The sequence below is a fragment of the Cynara cardunculus genome (genome assembly GCF_001531365.2).
Source record: "Cynara cardunculus var. scolymus isolate 2C chromosome LG 1, CcrdV1, whole genome shotgun sequence".
In the NCBI taxonomy this organism is placed as follows: Eukaryota; Viridiplantae; Streptophyta; class Magnoliopsida; order Asterales; family Asteraceae; genus Cynara; species Cynara cardunculus.
The window spans coordinates 4,799,967-4,817,412 of NC_037528.1; the positions used below are offsets into that span (position 1 = coordinate 4,799,967).

A 17,446-nucleotide genomic window follows, 5' to 3' on the forward strand; every position below is an offset into this window, starting at 1 on the left:
TAACATCCGGATTTATATGGTTGAATAATTCCATCAGCAACCACAACATAGATTTGTTTGATATTTGTCAAATTCCAACTTCATAACTAGCAAACACCACAATGTAATTTAAACTTGCAAGAAACGGATTTTGTAGAGCACCGTAACAACAAATGACGTGATGAACGAAAAGCAAAATTAATAGAATAAGATAGAGTTATGTGGTCCACAACTGGATTTAGTAGTTGTATAATGTATACTAATGTTTTGAATAACGATCATGAACCACATTCGACAATGGCTCACGTTGTGATAGAATTCTTATGAAATTACATTGTCCCGCACAAAATATGCTCAAGCGATCCTACACTTCAGTATCATTTGTGCTACAGCTTTTAAAATTTATGTTAAAATAATAAGATTTAAATTAAACAAAAATAATGTAAAGTACAGAACCTTAACAAAAAGAAAATATGGTTTGACACAAGATATTTCCATGCAAATAATTAATTTGTTGATTTGAATAGGTAAACATATTTTGGACTTAAGTAGAAGTGATCATACAGTAGCCTTTAAATAGCAACCAAAACCATCCAAATAGAAGCCTGCACGGCCATAGAACCCTGCAAATGAACCTGCATCCCAAGATACGGAAAAAGGGGTCTCTGTTTCCTTACCAAAAGGCCCAAAATTCCTCTTTTTGTTTGTCACAAAACACAACGATGAGATTACCATATAATTTGCATAACATCCGGTAGTTATTCCAACTGTTCCACGTATTTCAGTTATTTCTTCATCGACATCCAAACAAATCTACAAAAACCAGCAATAATCATGTTGTTAGTGGATCCATTTTCGTCACAACTTAAATAATATAAATAACATCATGTAATATGGTAAAATATTCTTGTAATGTTTTTTAACATTTTCAAATTGACCAAAATTATAGAATAAGATTTGCCACCTCGGAAATTGTGCCACCGCTCCAGCCGCCACTACCACCATGGCGTAGAGAATAACTCGACGAACCACTAAAAACTTCGATTGTAAAACCGATCGAATAAATCCAATCCTCATGGTCTATCGTTATCTTCTTAAGTTTTTTATTGCTTTCAAGTTGCAACGACCATGGAGATCCACCTGTACTCGATCCCCATAACCCGATTTGTGTGATTCTTCGAGGAAGGGAACCATGGTTTGGATCAAGTTCGAGCTTGGCAAAGGCAGTGACGAGGTTGGTAGTGGTGGCGGTGTTGATGGTGATTTGCTTTGCCAAATTTTCAATTTGGGTAGAGTTTGAGGTGGAGGCAGCAAGGATCTTGGCAAGGCTATCGACTATGGCGGCCATAGACTCCTCCAAAGATGATGGATCGCGTTTGGGAGGCATGGAAAAGCAGTGAAAGCACCAATATTAATAACCCGATTCGAGATGGGTTGTCTCCCAAGAAATATATGGAAGGAAGAGAAAGGCTTGTCCAAAAGAACATGTGTATGACTTATTGACCAAGCATCGATAAAAGAAAAATAATGATGTCCGCTTTATTTATTCTAAACTAAAAATGACCAAGTCTCGGGAAGCCGGCATGAGGTTCAAATCCGGGTTTGTATTAATTGTTGTGTGTCCCAACTCTTTGCCATTTGCACAAATCCAAGTTCGTATTATTGAGACATTTTCTAGAAGTGACCTTTTAATAAGCTCTTAAAATATATATTTTAACTATACCTTTTTTTTCTTTTGACCCAAAAAAAACTCTATATTTCTTTAAAAAAATCAAGTACATTTTATTATACTTTAGTCATGGTAACATTTGAAACCATGTCATAAAATGCGAGAAATGCATAATAATAAAAATGATATGGAATAAAATAAAGGTCCATTAAACCTAAATAACAGAAAAACATTTCATTAGATTACAAATGATTTTAATATGATAAAGTATGTTAATCTTATGTTTTATTATACTAGAAGAGTACTCGCACAATACAGCGAGATACATCTTGATTTTAATATTTCATTTTATTCTTTATCTCAGTTGATGTTACAGTATGGTCTTATGTGATTTTGAAAAAACGATTATGTTTTTATTTTGAATAAAATATAAATTTAAATATATCATAAAATTTGACAAAAATATATCGATATTAATATCAAATTAACTATTTAAAATTCATATTTTTTGTGTAATTTTTTAATTCAGTTTTTTTTTATTATAATTTAGTTTAGGTTCAATAATGAAGTAATTTATATTTGGTTTAATAATATAATTTTCTTATAAAGATAATAATTAATTATTTAGTTAGAACTCGATAATTATCATAATTATATTTCAGATTTTTTATATTTATCCTCTATTTGATTATATTTATTTGCAGTTACTTACACGAATTAAAACATGGAGTTCTAATAAGTTGTATTTATGCATAACTTATTAGTAATCTTGAATTTTAAGTAATATGCATCAATAAACAATACTTCATATATAAAAAATGGTTTTAAGAGTTTTTATCAAATATTTTATAATATATTATAGATAATATAATATTAAAATTGAGTAATTAAACATTTTTTTATTTTATATTTATCAACTAGTTTTTAAGTGATAGCGGTGTTTAGACCATTATTATACCACAAAATCTACACCAAAAATGTTTGGATCTTCCCCAATTTGAGTTTGCAACTTGGCAAAACAGGCAATTGGAGTTTTGCTAGGTGGACATTTTGCCCCCCCATACCTTACAAATCTTACACATTTAACCCTGCTATCGACATTTTCCTTTGTGTAAGTCCAATTTTATCATTTTGATCTTAAAAATAACACACACACACACACAAAAAATGTAAAACTGTTTGAAATAAATATATAAAAATTTAAAAAAAAAATTCATCATTTCAAACATAAAAATGAATTGTAATAATTTGCTGACTTCAATATTAGTTGGTGAAAAATGATATATGTTTTACTAAAAAATAGCAATATAATTTTTAATTCTATTTTATAAGATATTTTTTAATACTTTCTATTACAATATTGTATATTTAAATTACTTGTTAAAATATTATATTCTAAAAAATAATATATATTATAGCAATTAGGAGTTTTTTTTGACTAAGGATCCAACAAATAGGAGCTTTGAAATTTTTTTGGTAGTTTAAAAAAAATTAATTGATTAAAAATATGGGGATGTTTGACAGTTGTTGAATGATTTGATGCAGAATGATTAAGTAGTCAGAATGATTAAGAAACTTTCATAATATAGTGCAATATGAAATATAATTATTTGGTAATTGTTTACAATGAAATTAGGCGTTGAATGGTTAAAGAAAACCCAAAATACAAAATCATTTAGAGGTTTTTGTCAAACAAGATTCACCTCTTAGCGATTCAAAGGTTGCCTCTTAATGAAACTATTAAAAGGTAAACAAACAACTCTTAACTTTTAGTTCCATCTCAATTTGAGTTTCTACAATATCAATAGACAATTTATATAGAGTAATTTTTTTAGCAAATTATTACTCGTTTTATAGCTATTTGCTTGTTGTAAGGTTGTAAGGTTGTAGAGAAGTGTACTTGTTAATCACTAGTCATAACCTTTATGGGTTAAGTATTTGTGTGGGTGAAAAAACATTTCATGGGGAGTCCTCCGTATTCCACAAGCTTTTAATTGTAATCAAATGAGAAGAGTGGGATTGAGAGATCAATTTTCTAAGAGGATGTTTGGTTCACATAATAGAATTGAAATCCATTAAAGAAATTTGACTTTGAAAAAATAGGAATGAAATTTGGCCACGCATTTGGTTGGTAGAAATTGGAATGAAATATCTCAAAAGAATTAGAACAATCGTCTTTATTTAGAATATCTCACTCATCTCCCTGCCCACACCCTATCAACCACCATGTCACACTACTATCACCCCTACCTACCTGCCCCACCACCCCAACCCTGCCTCCACCACTCCTGCCCCACCCATGCTCCATAGGTGGGGTTGTTAGCGCAGGAAGGGCAAGGCGGTAGGGTCAGAGTGTGATGACAACAGTAGTGGCATGACAGTTAGTGGTGGGGTAGGTAAGGTAGGTGGGTGGGTGGATGGGTGGGTGGGATGAGTGGTGGCGATAGTACCGGTGTCGTGGTGGGTGGTGACGGAATTCAATTCTTTTCATTATATCAAAGAATGATTGATTCATTAATTTGTGGAATTTAAAGGATTTCATCTATTTCAAGAAATGAACCAAACAAAGAAATTGGAATTTGGTCAAAATAATTTGCCATTCCAATTCCACCCTTAAGAAAGAAAAAGATGCCTTAAGAACTAGGGTCTTACAATTATCTTTAGACAAACTTTTATTTTCACCTAAAAATATAAATCAAAACTAATCATTGTCTTACATCATGTAACGAATTTGAATACATTTTTCTAGGAAATAAAAATATATAACAATAGAAAAATCTTTAAAATTCATATACATATGTTATCGTATTATATTATACAGCCCTAAGGATATTATAATAAAATAGAGTTATAAATCATATATTCCTACTACGTGCAAGTTACAAGAGAATTTTTTATTGTATTTGTTATTAATAGGTTTATATTCATATTATAACACGATCATATGCATTTTATATATTGACGTATATTATACTCATGAATATGTCAATATTTGTGTAATGTTACGTATTGATGCATAAAATGTTATATAACAGTTTTAGTATTGAATTTTATTTTTGATAATAAAATCATATTGTCACCATAGAAATACAAAATATGTTGATTTGAAAGTTAATTCGTTGGAATTAAATAGAAGCTTTCATATGGTAGCCTTTAAGAAACAACCAAAACCATCCAAGTAAAACCCTGCACGACCATAAAATCCTGCAAACGAACCTACATCCCAAGGTACCGAAAAAGGAACCCCTATTTCTTTACCGAAAGGCCCATCCCTCTTTTTGTTCGTCACAAAACATAACGACGAAATTACCATATAATTTGCATAGCGTCCGGTGGTTCTTCCAACTGTTCCATGAATTTCAGTTATCTCTTCATCCATATCAAAATTAATCTACAAAAACCATCAATAATCGTGTTGTTAGTGGATCCATTTTCAACACAACTTCCATAATATAAATAATAATATGCATTATGTCATATGGTGAAGGCTTTTTTCAATTTATTAATATATTAATTGTCAAAATTACTTTAATATTTTTTAACATTGTAAGGAGTATTTGAGATTGCTTATTTGAAACAACTTATGTTTTAATAACAAAAGCACTTACCAACTTATTATAAGTTAGAAGGGTTCAACTTGTTAAAAAACTTTTTATTACCGGTTTGACATTGATATAAGTTGTTTATCCAAACACTCAAAAATGTTTGTTACTGCTGTCACACCGAAATAAAAAATTAATAAGCTGTTTTTATAAGCAATCTCAAACACCCCTAGATACCGAAAGAATAGAATAAGATTAACCACCTCTGAAATTGTGCCACCGCTAGGGCCGCCGCCACCACCATGACGTTGAGAAGATTCCGACGAACCATTAAAATCTTCGGTCGTAAAACTAATCGAATAAATCCAATCCTCATGATCTATCGTTATCTTTCTAAGTTTCTGATTGCTTTCAAGTTGCAACGACCATGGAGATCCACCTGTGCTCGATCCCCATAACCCGATTCGTGTGATTCTTCGACAACCCTAGCATCAAATCAAATATTAGTTAAAAAGATTGTCATATTATCAGATATCTGATTCAATTTCTCTGTATCGATTACTTACGATCTGAAATTCCAGCGAGATCTGTAGCTGTTCGACAATTAATGGCATAGTTGGGCGTTGTTTTCGATCTGGTTTCAGACATTGATAAGCAATTGAGGAGAACGTTCGCAATGAATTCCACTTCATTTGTTTTCGTATATTAGGAAGAATGATTTCATCTAGTTTTCCCTCCTCGTAACGGAGTTGGGCCAAATGCGGTAGAAACCGACGCTCGTCTTTGTATTCTCCGATCATTGCTAGCCTTCCGCATAAGACTTCAAATAACACCACACCAAAAGAGTAGACGTCAGATTCTTTTGTAAACACACCCGTCGTGACATATACCGGATCGACATAACCAAATGTACCAGCAGCGTTCGTAACAAGAAAAGTGTGCTCCTGATTGGTGGGACCAATTCGCGACAACCCAAAATCAGAAATCTTGGCTTCCCAACTCTCATCTAACAAGACATTGGAGCTCTTTATATCACGATGCAACACCCTATGCCCTTTCCCCGCACCATTATGAAGATAATTGAGTCCAGAAGCAGCACCGAGACATATCTGAAGGCGTTGCACCCATGTGAGATCCGTATCTAGATACTTTTCGAGGCTTCCACGAACCTCATGCTCATAAACGATGATCTTCTCGTCACCCTCATCAGAGAATCCAACAAGCGAGACGAGATTCTGATGTTTGTAACTAGAGAGCATGAAGATCTCCATCAAGTACTCCTGCTCTCCTTGCCCGCCCTTCTCATCTAATCGTTTTACAGCGACGGTTGTTCCTTGGTCGGTAGAGCCGGAGAGGGGAAGTTGGGCTTTGTAAACCCTCCCAAATCCTCCCTTCCCGATGAAGTTATCGTCGGAAAAGTTGTTGGTGGCCGATTTGATAGCTTCAAGTGGGATTTTGAGGTGATCTAGTTCTTGAATATGAGACATGAGGAAAATGCGGACGGTGAGTTGGAGAGAATTATTAGACTGCAACCACTCCCATCGCTTTTTTATGTTTGTTTGGCATATATATAAATTCCTTTTGTCAAATATTCAACATTTAAATTTTCAACTTTTATACTTTGATTAATTTCACGAGACCTACAAGTAAGAATGAAAAATCGTCATTAAACTTAACTTAAAAATACTTAAATTAATTAAGAGCATTCATATTGGTCAAAACTATCAAATTTCCACTAAACAAAAACATTTTTAAATATTTACTCGAATGATCAAGTCTTATAAAAACTTTTTTTAATATTTTTTAATTCATTTTTAATATATATAAATATAAATCTTCGAACACAAGTTATTAGTTAAGCTTTTTATCAAATCTTTATTTTTACCGTTGGAAGCTACACGTACACCTACGTAGAAAAACTTGCAACATCAGGGAGCAATGAAGTATAATGCTCTCCGACCGCAAGCGACGTCGTTTTTGAGGCATCATTTGATTATCAACGGTTAGGTGGAAGCAATTTGCTTCTATCCACATTCATGTACCAGCCGTGAATGGCTAAGATTTGGCCACGTGGATATGTTCCTCCACTCTTCGGATCACGACCGGACAAAATACTACCACCAGTATATTTCGAAATCACATGTAACGATTTTTAAATTTCAATTTTTAGGAAATCATAAATAAAAAAGCATTTATTTATATTTACAAATTTATACATTTTATAGAGGTGGATTGTTATGCAATATTTTACATTTCTACATCTCTTACAGCCAAATCAAAAGTGTCCATTTAATCATCAACAGTTGTCATTTGATCCGTTGTAACTATCCTTAATTAAAAAAATGGATGATGGATAGATGAGTTATATCGATTATCTATACTATATTATAAAGCATTTGACAAAAACTCTTAAACATAACCAATTAGAGGATAAACATCTCATGTTTGAATTCGTGTAACTAACTGTGGATAAACATAACCAATTAGAGAATAAACATCTCATTTTAAAATATAAAAAATCTAAAATATGATTAGGATAATCATCGAGCTCTAACAAAATAATTAATTATTATATTTATAAGAAAGTTATATTATTAAATCAAATATAAATTACATTGTTATTAAACCTAAATTAAATTATAATAACAAAAATTGAATTAGAAAATTACACAAAAAATAGAAATTTTTAATAGTTAATTTGATACTATATCGATATATTTTTGTCAATTTTTTATGATATCTTCAAATTTATATTTTATTCAAAAATAAAAACATTATCGCTTTTTTAAAATCACATAAAACCATACTATAATATCAACTGAGATAAAGAATAAAATAAAATATTAAAATCAACATGTATCTCGCTTCATTCTACGAATACTCTTCTAATATATTCTATAAGAATTGTATTTGAAGGCACGTATTGATTTATAATATCTAAAATTTCATTACATGGATTTAATTTTAAAATATAGATTTGTTTTTTATTTATTTTTAGCAACATATTTTGTGTTGATTACTGTTTTACAAACATATATACAGAAGGGTAATTAGAGGACAACCGTAAAAAGAATCATCTAAGGGTGCGTTTGGTTTGCAGGAATGTTTTTGAGGGATTTGAATTTGCAGGAGGGATTTGGATTCCATGAGATTTAAAATCCATTCATCTGTTTGGTTTGCAGGATTTGGCAAGCAACAAAGATGAACCCAAAAATCCATTAGCCCTTCTTTGTAATACAACAGAGTCACTGTCACTAACACAAATTAGGGAATAAATTGAATAAAACGAGGGCAAAAGATCAAACCTTTCACCTCGTTGTGCAGGGGTCATCCATCGTCTTCAATTTGGACTTCAGTTTGATGCACAAATATCGAAGTAAGTCGCTAGATGGCATCAGATCGAGACCACAATGAACATGGAAAAAAGAAAAACGAAAAAAGAAAAACCCTAGAAAGGATATGATTCATCGTCGATGTGGAAATCCGGCAGAGATGTTTGCGTGGTATGGAAGTGGAGGCAGAGACGACAGTTGAAGACTTGAAGCAAAAGGATGGTTGACCCGATTAGGGCATAGCTTCGCAAGGGGACGGGAAGGGAGCACCGGCGAAGAGGACTGATTAGGGCGGGAAGCTGGGTGAAGGAAGCGGGAAGCGATGGGAGGAAAAGCACTCGACAGGAAGCCGGAAGCCATGGGAGGGATGACTGATTTGCACTCGACTGGAAGCGGTGGATTTCAAATCCTGCCCATTTGCAAAGGATTTCCAAATCCCGCGTGTATGGATTTTAATGAAATCCCAGGATTTCAAATCCTGACAATTTGGCAAACCAAACACAGGATTGGAATAGATTTCAAATCCAAATCCCCCCATTTCATTCCATTTCTGCAAACCAAACGCACCATAAGAATTTTAATTAAATGTCATTAATGGTATTTTTGTAATATTAGGGAAAGAGGTGTCCAATCTCATGTCTGATTTAAAAGTTTGAGAGCAAACTCGTAATTTTACATTTCAAAACTGCATGCTCCGATCCTTCATCTCCATCAACACGAGATGTCTTGCGCCGCCAACATCATCAACCACATCCCTTCTAATTAAATCAAATCCCATAAAGAATCCGGCACCACCGCCACGGACACCAGCATTCCGACGAGATAAAAACATCCCAAATTGATATTCTCCCGGATTCTCGACCTTATCGTCCCTCTCAAAACGCCGCACCCCGTCGTCTACAGGAAGTTTCCTAGTTCGATGATCGGTAAAACCTACGACATCAACACTACTATTTATTTATCTTGAGGTGAACATGACCGCTGATAAGTTTCTCATGCCAATGGCGAAGAATAGAGCTGAAAAACCATCGTCGTCCACTGACCACCACCTTCCATTGCCACCACCACTACCATCTTGGCCACCTCAACCATCTCATCTACTACAACCTCCACCACCTCTACAACCATCGTCAGCCACCGACTAACACCGTTCATCGCCACCACCACTAGTATCGTCGGCCACCACCATAACCATCACCACTACTGCCCTCCATCACACTTACCTCCACCACATAGCCCACAACTACTTGCCTCCAACACTGTCGACCATCACCATTACCACTATCCACCATCTTCACGTCCTCCACAACCACTATCCTCCACCAATTATCAGTGTTTCTACCTCAACGGCCATTGTTGTTGCAATAATTTTTACCGTGTCTTAACCAATTGATAAGGATCATTCGAACCGAATAAAATATAATTTCTCCTTTGTATGGATCGGGTTTTATCAAAATATCAATTATATAAAAAAATTCATTCAAATTTGGCACTATTTTATATTTATGTATATGAAAATTGTGTAAAAAAATTTATAAATGAAACTATTTACTTTATCTGTGTTGATTAAAACTATTATATGATACATAAAATTTAAAAATAACTTTTAGAAACAACTTATCTAGTTCTGTTATGTCCAGTCATATGCTGGGAGTTGGGATGTTTTAAATAAAATCAAAGTTTGGTTATCCAATCTCTTCAATAATATTTTTTTAGGAATTGGGATGTTTTAAATAAAATCAAAGTCATATGTTGTTAAACATAAGCTGAAAGATCCCAGATATGAACACCAACAAAGTTGAGCAGTAGAATGATTAGAAGAGAAAGGAAGGAGAGTTGTTATAGCAATTGTAGTAGAACAAAGTTTATAAGACAATATGTCATTCATTCACTCAAAACATCATCTAATACGGGTTGTAACGGCTACGTCCTCGTCCTCCACTCTCGTTACCACGCCTGTGCCCCCCACCACTTGAACTGCTTCCTCCACCACTACGACCACCACCGCCTCTTTGATGTTGTGGCGGAGGTGGTGGGGTGTGTGGCTGCACACCTGGTTGTTGCCTGTTGTTGCAAAAACAAAAAATATCAACACGTTATTTCTCACAACTCATATACTCATAAACATGATGCAAAACCGCATGTTCTGAAAGAAATAATCCTTACAGGACGTAACCAATCCTTCCGTCAGGCAAAAGCATTGGCATCATAGCCATTCCAGCCGTTGAAGGTCCCCTCCCATAGATAAGAGGCTGCACAATAACAAATTAACGTACACAGATCAACAATCGCGTATGTTAGCCAAATATAATCACTTAATGGTGTCTTCATACCAGCCTCAAGTGAAATGATCAACACAAAACAAAAAGACCATAGAAATGTGCACCTGTCCATAGCCACCACCATAGCCTGCACCCAAAGCACCATATGCACCCCCCATCAAACCATAACCAACACGAGGAGGGTGGCTTGGAAGTAAAGCAGCCTTCTGTGAGTTTGAAGATCCTCCAGATGATTTTTGGTCTGCTTGTGGCTTAGCAAGAGAGCACTCCAATACTTGACCTATACAAATTTGTCAAATTACTTTTTTATTTTTCTGATAAACGGGACGATGTCTTTGATTAGACAGTCGCATAGCATAATAGGTACGAGAGCTCGCATTATTACCATCTAACTCATACTTCTCAGTGTTCTTCAGAGCTTTCATAACACTTGATCTATCTGCAAAATGAACAAAACCAAACCTACTCCTCTCATGACCTGCTTTTGCAGGAGGGAGAACTACTTTCATAATTTTTCCATGGTGCTCAAATATCTTTTCTAACTGCTCTTGAGTCACATTTTTTGGCAAATTCTTCACATATACCGCCTTTACCTGCATAAGAAAGAATGTGAAATATGCTTTGAGTTAACTTAAACAAAAGTTGGAAATTTCTTAACACTTTAAGTTTTGCAGGTAACCAAAATGAAAGCAGGATCTAACTGCAAAAACAAAAATGCAAGTGTAAACAGAACATGTAGATCCATATTAGAAGAGTGAAAAACTCAGCATCGTCACATTACTGACCATCACTGAATTATTGTAAGCATATATCATGTTAAAGATAAATGGAAACAGAATGTGGAAACACGTATTGCATTGTAATTTGATGACTAAAGCACCTGGGAAGAAGCTGAAGACTCGGCATTTTTCGGGTCAGCCCAGCTCACAGTTGGAGCATTATCGTCAAGCTTAAATTTTGGGTTCAACATCTTTTGTCTTGAATACTCTGCACAAGCATGGTTATAATACTCGATGAAAGCAAATCCACGATTCCGCCTAGAGTTTTGTGGATCCTGTAACAGAATAGGCAAAGAAATTAGTTGCTTAATGTTCATCACAAGCAAATATATAATCCAACAAATTAATATCTAAACCTTCAATAGCTCTACAGAATTAATGCCTGGTCCAACCCTGCCGACAACCTTCTCCATGTCCTCCAGTGTCCAATTTTTAGGAACGTTACCAATAAATAACTTATGTTTTGCTTGGGATGTTGAACATTTGATCCTTCTACCCTAAGGTAACAAAGAATCAACAATAATGATGTCAAGAAGCTGAAAATGCAAAACCTTCGATTCAGTGATCATTTGGTGCATCAAAATCATTATTCAGCAACAGCAACTTAGTACTGTTTACAAGAAATTTAGAATTATTGCATAATACCTTCAACTCGCTGTTATTAAGCTCCTTGATGGCAGTAGAAGCCAATTCTTTAGTCCTGAAGGTCACAAAAGCATAGCCTTTATTCTCAGATGCTTCTTTCCCTCTCATTATCCGGACCTGTTATAGGCTAAATAACATCAGATATCTATTCAGTAAAATACTCCTTTAAATGGAGGGACGGAGAGAGAGAGAGCAGTTTACCTCCGTGACTTCTCCAATAGATTCACAAAACTCTCTCAGGTCCTCTTCAGAAGCATCTAGAGGAATTCCACCAAGATATACCTCTGAACCATAAGGAGGAAGGGCAAGAAGTTCAGCATGTTTTTTCTTCAAATCCTCTTCATCCTCAGCTGTTTCCATTTCTTCATCTTGTCCTTTTTGTGCGTCAGTTCCATCTTCAGCATCTGCTTCCTCCTCCTCCTCTTCTTCTTCCTCTTCCTCAACTTCTTCTTCCTCTTCCACCTCTTCCTCTTCTTCTTCCTCCACTTCCTCCTCTACTTCTTCATATTCAACCTCCTCCTCAACTGTCTCCTCAATGTCCCCATCAAAGTCAACCTGCTCTTCTGGTTCAGATGGCTTCTCTATCTTTGACGGCTTTGGAGATTCATCGGACTTGGCAGACACTGCACTTGCCCTTGCCCGTGTCCTTGGCATCTTATATATCTAGGAATAAAAGCTTGAACAGCAACTGGGATAGATACAAAGAAGCGAGAAGCATTTACAGAAGAAAGAAGAGAACAATGGGCAGATTGAAACAAAACGAAAGGGAAAAAGGAGTGGCAAAGTGAGAACAGTGATAGAAATTGTGCCATTAGATATGGCTCAAGGAGTTCAAATGGCAAAATTATGTTCAATAAAGGGATGATAAATATAGTAAACCACTAGCAAAGACAGGAAAGAGAGAATTGTGAAATGGCATTCAAGATTCAAAGGGACGGTGGTGCTCATCAGTTGCAAAATCCGTGAATCAATGAATTCTCAAAATCTAGATTCCAAATGATGTCTGGAAATTTGTATCTAGCTTTTAGATTTACAATATCATGAACAATGCAATTAACAACAAAGCCAAGAGAAGGTGGAAGAGCAAATAATAAGGTTGAGAAATCAAATATACAAGACAATATGTTCATGCATCAGTCCGAGCAACAGCACTTAAAAGTCTGGAAATTATGTCCAGTCAAAGGAGAGCTAAATGGGGTTGTCATCAAAAAAGTTCTAGCTAAGTGCCAGCAAAATTTCTCAAGATCAAGATTAATTTTCCTGTTCCGTAATCTTCCTGCAGCAAGTTAATGCAGGAACTGAGAATATACTCACCAATGAGCAATTCAAAAATGCACAAAAGCAGTGCTTAATATCATATAAGCCAACTAGTACTTCAATCAACACATAACAATGTGAAGAGAATCAAATCAATACATTTGTCCCCTCCATATAACTTTTTAAACATTTTTACATTGCTGAACAATAGATGGAGAAAGGCACAAGTCCTATGCACCACAGTAGGTCTTGCACTAGCAAAATTTACCTATTGACTATAGTAAGATGCATACTTCCACTGGATTTTATTGCAAATATGTTATCTTAAAGCTTGCTTAGACCATCAATCGACACTTTGCATTCTGGATCTTGTCATCTTTTATTACTCTTTTTGTTCACTTCTTTCAACACTTCTACGACCAACTAATTCATCCGGCAACGCATCTTAAAGTGTGATGATGCTCACATTCCTATGGCCATTCCTTTAATACTTCGAGAAAAAACGACTGTAGCTCACCTGAGACAATTGTTCGAAGTCACAATTCACTCAACATGATCATCTTATCTTCACACTAGTGCTCAATGCCGGGTAATAATCCCATGTTACTTGCGCAATAAACTTAAAACTTGGTCACAACAAAATTTTAATATATTACTACTATTGTTTTAGCTTATAACTAAAACTAAATATTACATGCTACACTGCCAGAGCATGAACACGCTAATCAAGAAATTTACACTTGGGTGCATTTGCTAAAGTATAAGAAATATAAAATGACAATAGAAAAGAGAGGCAATTCAATTATACTACCCAACAAATGATATTCTAAAAATTATCACTCATCATTTCATCCTGTCATTGCAATTTGCAAGGGTTTAAACCTTGCTGCTATACTTCAATGCATAAAAAATATATAAAGTGGTGCTCATCGTAAATAATGTCTACAAATTACATAAAAAACACCATAACCCTCCTTGTGCTAATTAGCTATCCTTCAGGTTTTAAATACCTAATTCCGTCATTATCCCGAGTATAAAGACAAACACCAGATCCCTCCCCCCAATTACCTCAGCTGAAAGGCTACCACGATCTCCCTTTAAAAAAAGCAAATAAAAAGACTGGAAATTACGTCCAGTAAAAGGATTGCTAAATGGATTAGTCATAAAAGATTTAGAAAAGTGCCAGCAAAATTTATCAAAATCAAAGACTAATTTTCCTGTTCTGTGATCTCCCTAATGCACATGAACTGCGCTTAATATCTTATAAGCCAACTAGTATTTCAACCAACACATAACAAAGTGTAGGATAATCAGATTTATATATATTTGTGCCCTCCATGGAGTTCAAATATTTTTACACGAACAATAGATAGAGAAGGGCATGTCTCCAATGCATTAAACTAGGTCTTGCACTAGCAACATTTACCTATAATAAAGTGCATACTTCGCCCTTCACACTAGTGCTTAACACTTGGCAATAATCCCTGTCACTTGTGCAGTAACCATAAGAAACTTATTTACCCACTTATTCGTCACAAAACAAAAAAAATACTTGAAAATCGACTGATTACTATTATGGTTTTAGTTGATTACCGAAACCGAACATTTCATGCAGCAATGCCAGAGAAAGAACAAGCAAATCACAAAAATTAAATTCGAGTAATTTAGCTAAAGTCTAGGAAGTGTAGACTGGCCAAGAAAAGAAAGGAAATTTTAATTATGCTACACCAACAAATGACGCTCTCTAAATTATCAGCCATCATTTCATTCTGTCAGTCATTGCAGATCTTTAAAACTTGCAGCGATCCTTCGTTGCATTAAAAAGTGGTGCTCAGTGTAACTCATGCCTACAAATTACGTAAAGAAAATCATAAACCTCATGCTAATTAAATATCCTTCAGCTTTTAAACACCTAATTCAGTCTGCGTCACCACTAGTCCACCATAAGGGCAACACAACAAATGGTCCCCCAACTTCCTCAGCTGAAAGCCTCCCCAATGTTCATTTCAATATCCTTTCAATCATTGGAGATCCTTAACCCTAGCTTCCATTCTTTGTTGCATAGAAAGATATAAAGTGGGGCTCATTGTAACTACTGTCTACAAATTACATACAAACATCATCATACTCCTCCTTTTCTTGTGCTAATTAAATATCCTTCACGTTTTAAACACTTAATTATGCCTCCGTCACCACCATAAGGGCAAAACACCAGATGGCCCCTCAATTTTCTCAAATATAAAGGCGAATGAAAAAGTCAATTGCATTGCTAATATTTATCGAATTGTTGTGTTTTGATGGAAATGATTACAACTATAATCCAAGTTAGGACACTAAACAAAGCTTGAAGGATTATCTGAAGACAAATCTCTCAGCAGATATTAGACTAATAAGAACGCAAGATTACTACCAAAGAAGGGAATGAACGACCGTAAAGAAACTATTAACAAACAAAAATCTAAACAAAACGCACAATAATGAAGAAGATAGCCCTATTTTCGAACATATATCAGCAGTGAATGAGAGGCATAAATTGTAGATAAAATTAAATAAAGAACCAGATCTGGTATATATGACGTTACCTCCGATTGTGTGAAATCAGCGCAGAGCAGAAACCAGACGGAGGGATCGGCGGTGATTTGGTCGGCAGAGAGAAGCGGGGGGAGAGATAGCAGCGGCGCGGATTGTTATCACAAGAGGGTAGGTTTGCAATGTCAGGGCTGACTGCATAAAGCCTCACCAGCCTTAAAATTGAAACAATAAACTAATAAGGAAAGCTTATTCATTAAACCGTATTCACACAACCCCTCAAACCGGGTTCATCAACTTTCAGGCTCCCCTCTGGACCGGAACACATTGGGCCCGGCCTGTTTTTGTTCGGTGAGCATACTCCGCTATTTTGATTGGATTTAATTTATGAACGAGGTTTAAACTTTAGATGTTATGACACAATTTGACCGTTTATCAAATGTTTATTTGGATAAGTGCTTATTAAATCATATTATATTATTGGATGAATATGGTAAAGATCAAGAATTTTACTTGGTAAGAGCGAGACAAAGACCAAGAGTACTAGAAGGGTACTCGCGCAATACAGCGATATCCATCTTGATTTTAATGTTTTATTTTATATTTTGGGAAAATCGATGTTATAATGCGATTTTATATGGTTTTGAGAAAAAGAAAATGTTTTTATTTTTGAATGAAATATAAATTTGAAAATATTGTAAAATTTTGAAAAAAACAACTGATATTAATATCAAATTAACTATTTAAAAGTTCTCGTTTTTGTGTAATTTGTTTAATTCAAAATTTTATTATAATTTAATTGAAGTTCAATAATGAAATTATTTATTTTTGGTTTGATAAAATAATTTTTAAAGATAATAATTAAGTATTTTGTTAGAGCTCAATGATTATTTTAATTGTATTTTAGATTTTTTATATTTAAAATAATATTTATCATGTATTTGATTATGTTTATCTACAGTTAGTTACGCAAATTCAAACATATAACTTTAATAAGATGTATTAATGCACATTCTACTTGTAATCTTGAATTTTAAGTAACGTGCATCAATAAACAGTACTTTTTGCGTAAAAAATGTTTTTAAGAGTTTTTGTCAAATGTTTTATAATATAGTAAAGATAATATATATATATATATATATATATATGGTATATTTCTTTTACAACCTTGTGTATTTGTACAACCCTTGCAACCTAATTAATTGAGATATTTATAGAAATGATGGGAGTTCATTTATTATGATTTGAATATTTATGGAATATGAATAGAGTTCATTAATTATGATTAATAGTTTATCTTAGGAAACAATCAAAACTTCTATAAAATCACTATTCATCAAATGAAATGGACGGTTGAGATTGGGTTGTATTGGTTGCACAAATGTCAAGGGTTGTATAATAACCAACCTCTATATATATATATATATATATA

At 34.3% G+C, this 17,446-nt stretch overlaps 3 protein-coding genes across 6 annotated transcripts; all 3 read right to left on the minus strand.

Moving 5' to 3' along the window:
* Window positions 1-445: 445 nt before the first annotated feature.
* On the minus strand, window positions 446-1,418 carry LOC112521761 (agglutinin-like). Its single transcript, XM_025130759.1, has 2 exons — window positions 944-1,418; window positions 446-792 (listed from the first exon to the last, which is right to left on the minus strand). The coding sequence occupies exons 1-2, from the start codon at window positions 1,364-1,366 to the stop codon at window positions 538-540; spliced, it is 678 nt and encodes a 225-aa protein (XP_024986527.1). The 5' UTR covers window positions 1,367-1,418; the 3' UTR covers window positions 446-537.
* A 3,331-nt stretch (window positions 1,419-4,749) lies between these two features.
* On the minus strand, window positions 4,750-6,677 carry LOC112524479 (receptor-like protein kinase HERK 1). The gene is made up of 4 exons (XM_025134317.1): window positions 6,104-6,677; window positions 5,757-6,010; window positions 5,454-5,675; window positions 4,750-5,039 (listed from the first exon to the last, which is right to left on the minus strand). Exons 1-4 carry the CDS (start codon window positions 6,675-6,677, stop codon window positions 4,788-4,790), a joined length of 1,302 nt encoding a protein of 433 aa, XP_024990085.1. The 3' UTR covers window positions 4,750-4,787.
* Window positions 6,678-10,305: 3,628 nt separating this feature from the next.
* Window positions 10,306-16,226, minus strand: LOC112527843 (heterogeneous nuclear ribonucleoprotein Q). Of its 4 annotated transcripts, none has more exons than XM_025138674.1 (9): window positions 16,068-16,226; window positions 12,430-12,916; window positions 12,229-12,345; window positions 11,940-12,080; window positions 11,685-11,858; window positions 11,190-11,397; window positions 10,909-11,084; window positions 10,689-10,774; window positions 10,306-10,586 (listed from the first exon to the last, which is right to left on the minus strand). In XM_025138674.1, exons 2-9 carry the CDS (start codon window positions 12,880-12,882, stop codon window positions 10,427-10,429), a joined length of 1,515 nt encoding a protein of 504 aa, XP_024994442.1. In that variant the 5' UTR covers window positions 12,883-12,916; window positions 16,068-16,226; the 3' UTR covers window positions 10,306-10,426. The 4 variants fall into 4 exon arrangements, with proteins under 4 accessions (XP_024994442.1, XP_024994459.1, XP_024994449.1 ...); XM_025138691.1 differs by having other exon boundaries at window positions 12,430-12,891; window positions 16,068-16,211; XM_025138681.1 differs by having other exon boundaries at window positions 12,430-13,504; window positions 16,068-16,211.
* Window positions 16,227-17,446: the final 1,220 nt, after the last annotated feature.

Bases quoted from the DNA above. Each gene is read 5' to 3' on its own strand.
- LOC112521761 (XM_025130759.1), bottom strand. From the start codon at position 1,366: ATGCCTCCCAAACGCGATCCATCATCTTTGGAGGAGTCTATGGCCGCC. The intron at 793-943 runs GTGGCAAATCTT...TGGTTTTTGTAG, and splicing joins GCGGTGGCACAATTTCCGAG to ATTTGTTTGGATGTCGATGA.
- LOC112524479 (XM_025134317.1), bottom strand. From the start codon at position 6,677: ATGTCTCATATTCAAGAACTAGATCACCTCAAAATCCCACTTGAAGCT. The intron at 6,011-6,103 runs GTACATTTGGTT...TGTTATTTGAAG, and splicing joins TCTTGTTACGAACGCTGCTG to TCTTATGCGGAAGGCTAGCA. The intron at 5,676-5,756 runs GTAAGTAATCGA...ATTTGATGCTAG, and splicing joins TCTCGCTGGAATTTCAGATC to GGTTGTCGAAGAATCACACG.
- LOC112527843 (XM_025138674.1), bottom strand. From the start codon at position 12,882: ATGCCAAGGACACGGGCAAGGGCAAGTGCAGTGTCTGCCAAGTCCGAT. The intron at 12,346-12,429 runs GTAAACTGCTCT...AGCCTATAACAG, and splicing joins CTATTGGAGAAGTCACGGAG to GTCCGGATAATGAGAGGGAA. The intron at 10,775-10,908 runs GTGCACATTTCT...GTTATTGTGCAG, and splicing joins ATGGTGGTGGCTATGGACAG to CCTCTTATCTATGGGAGGGG.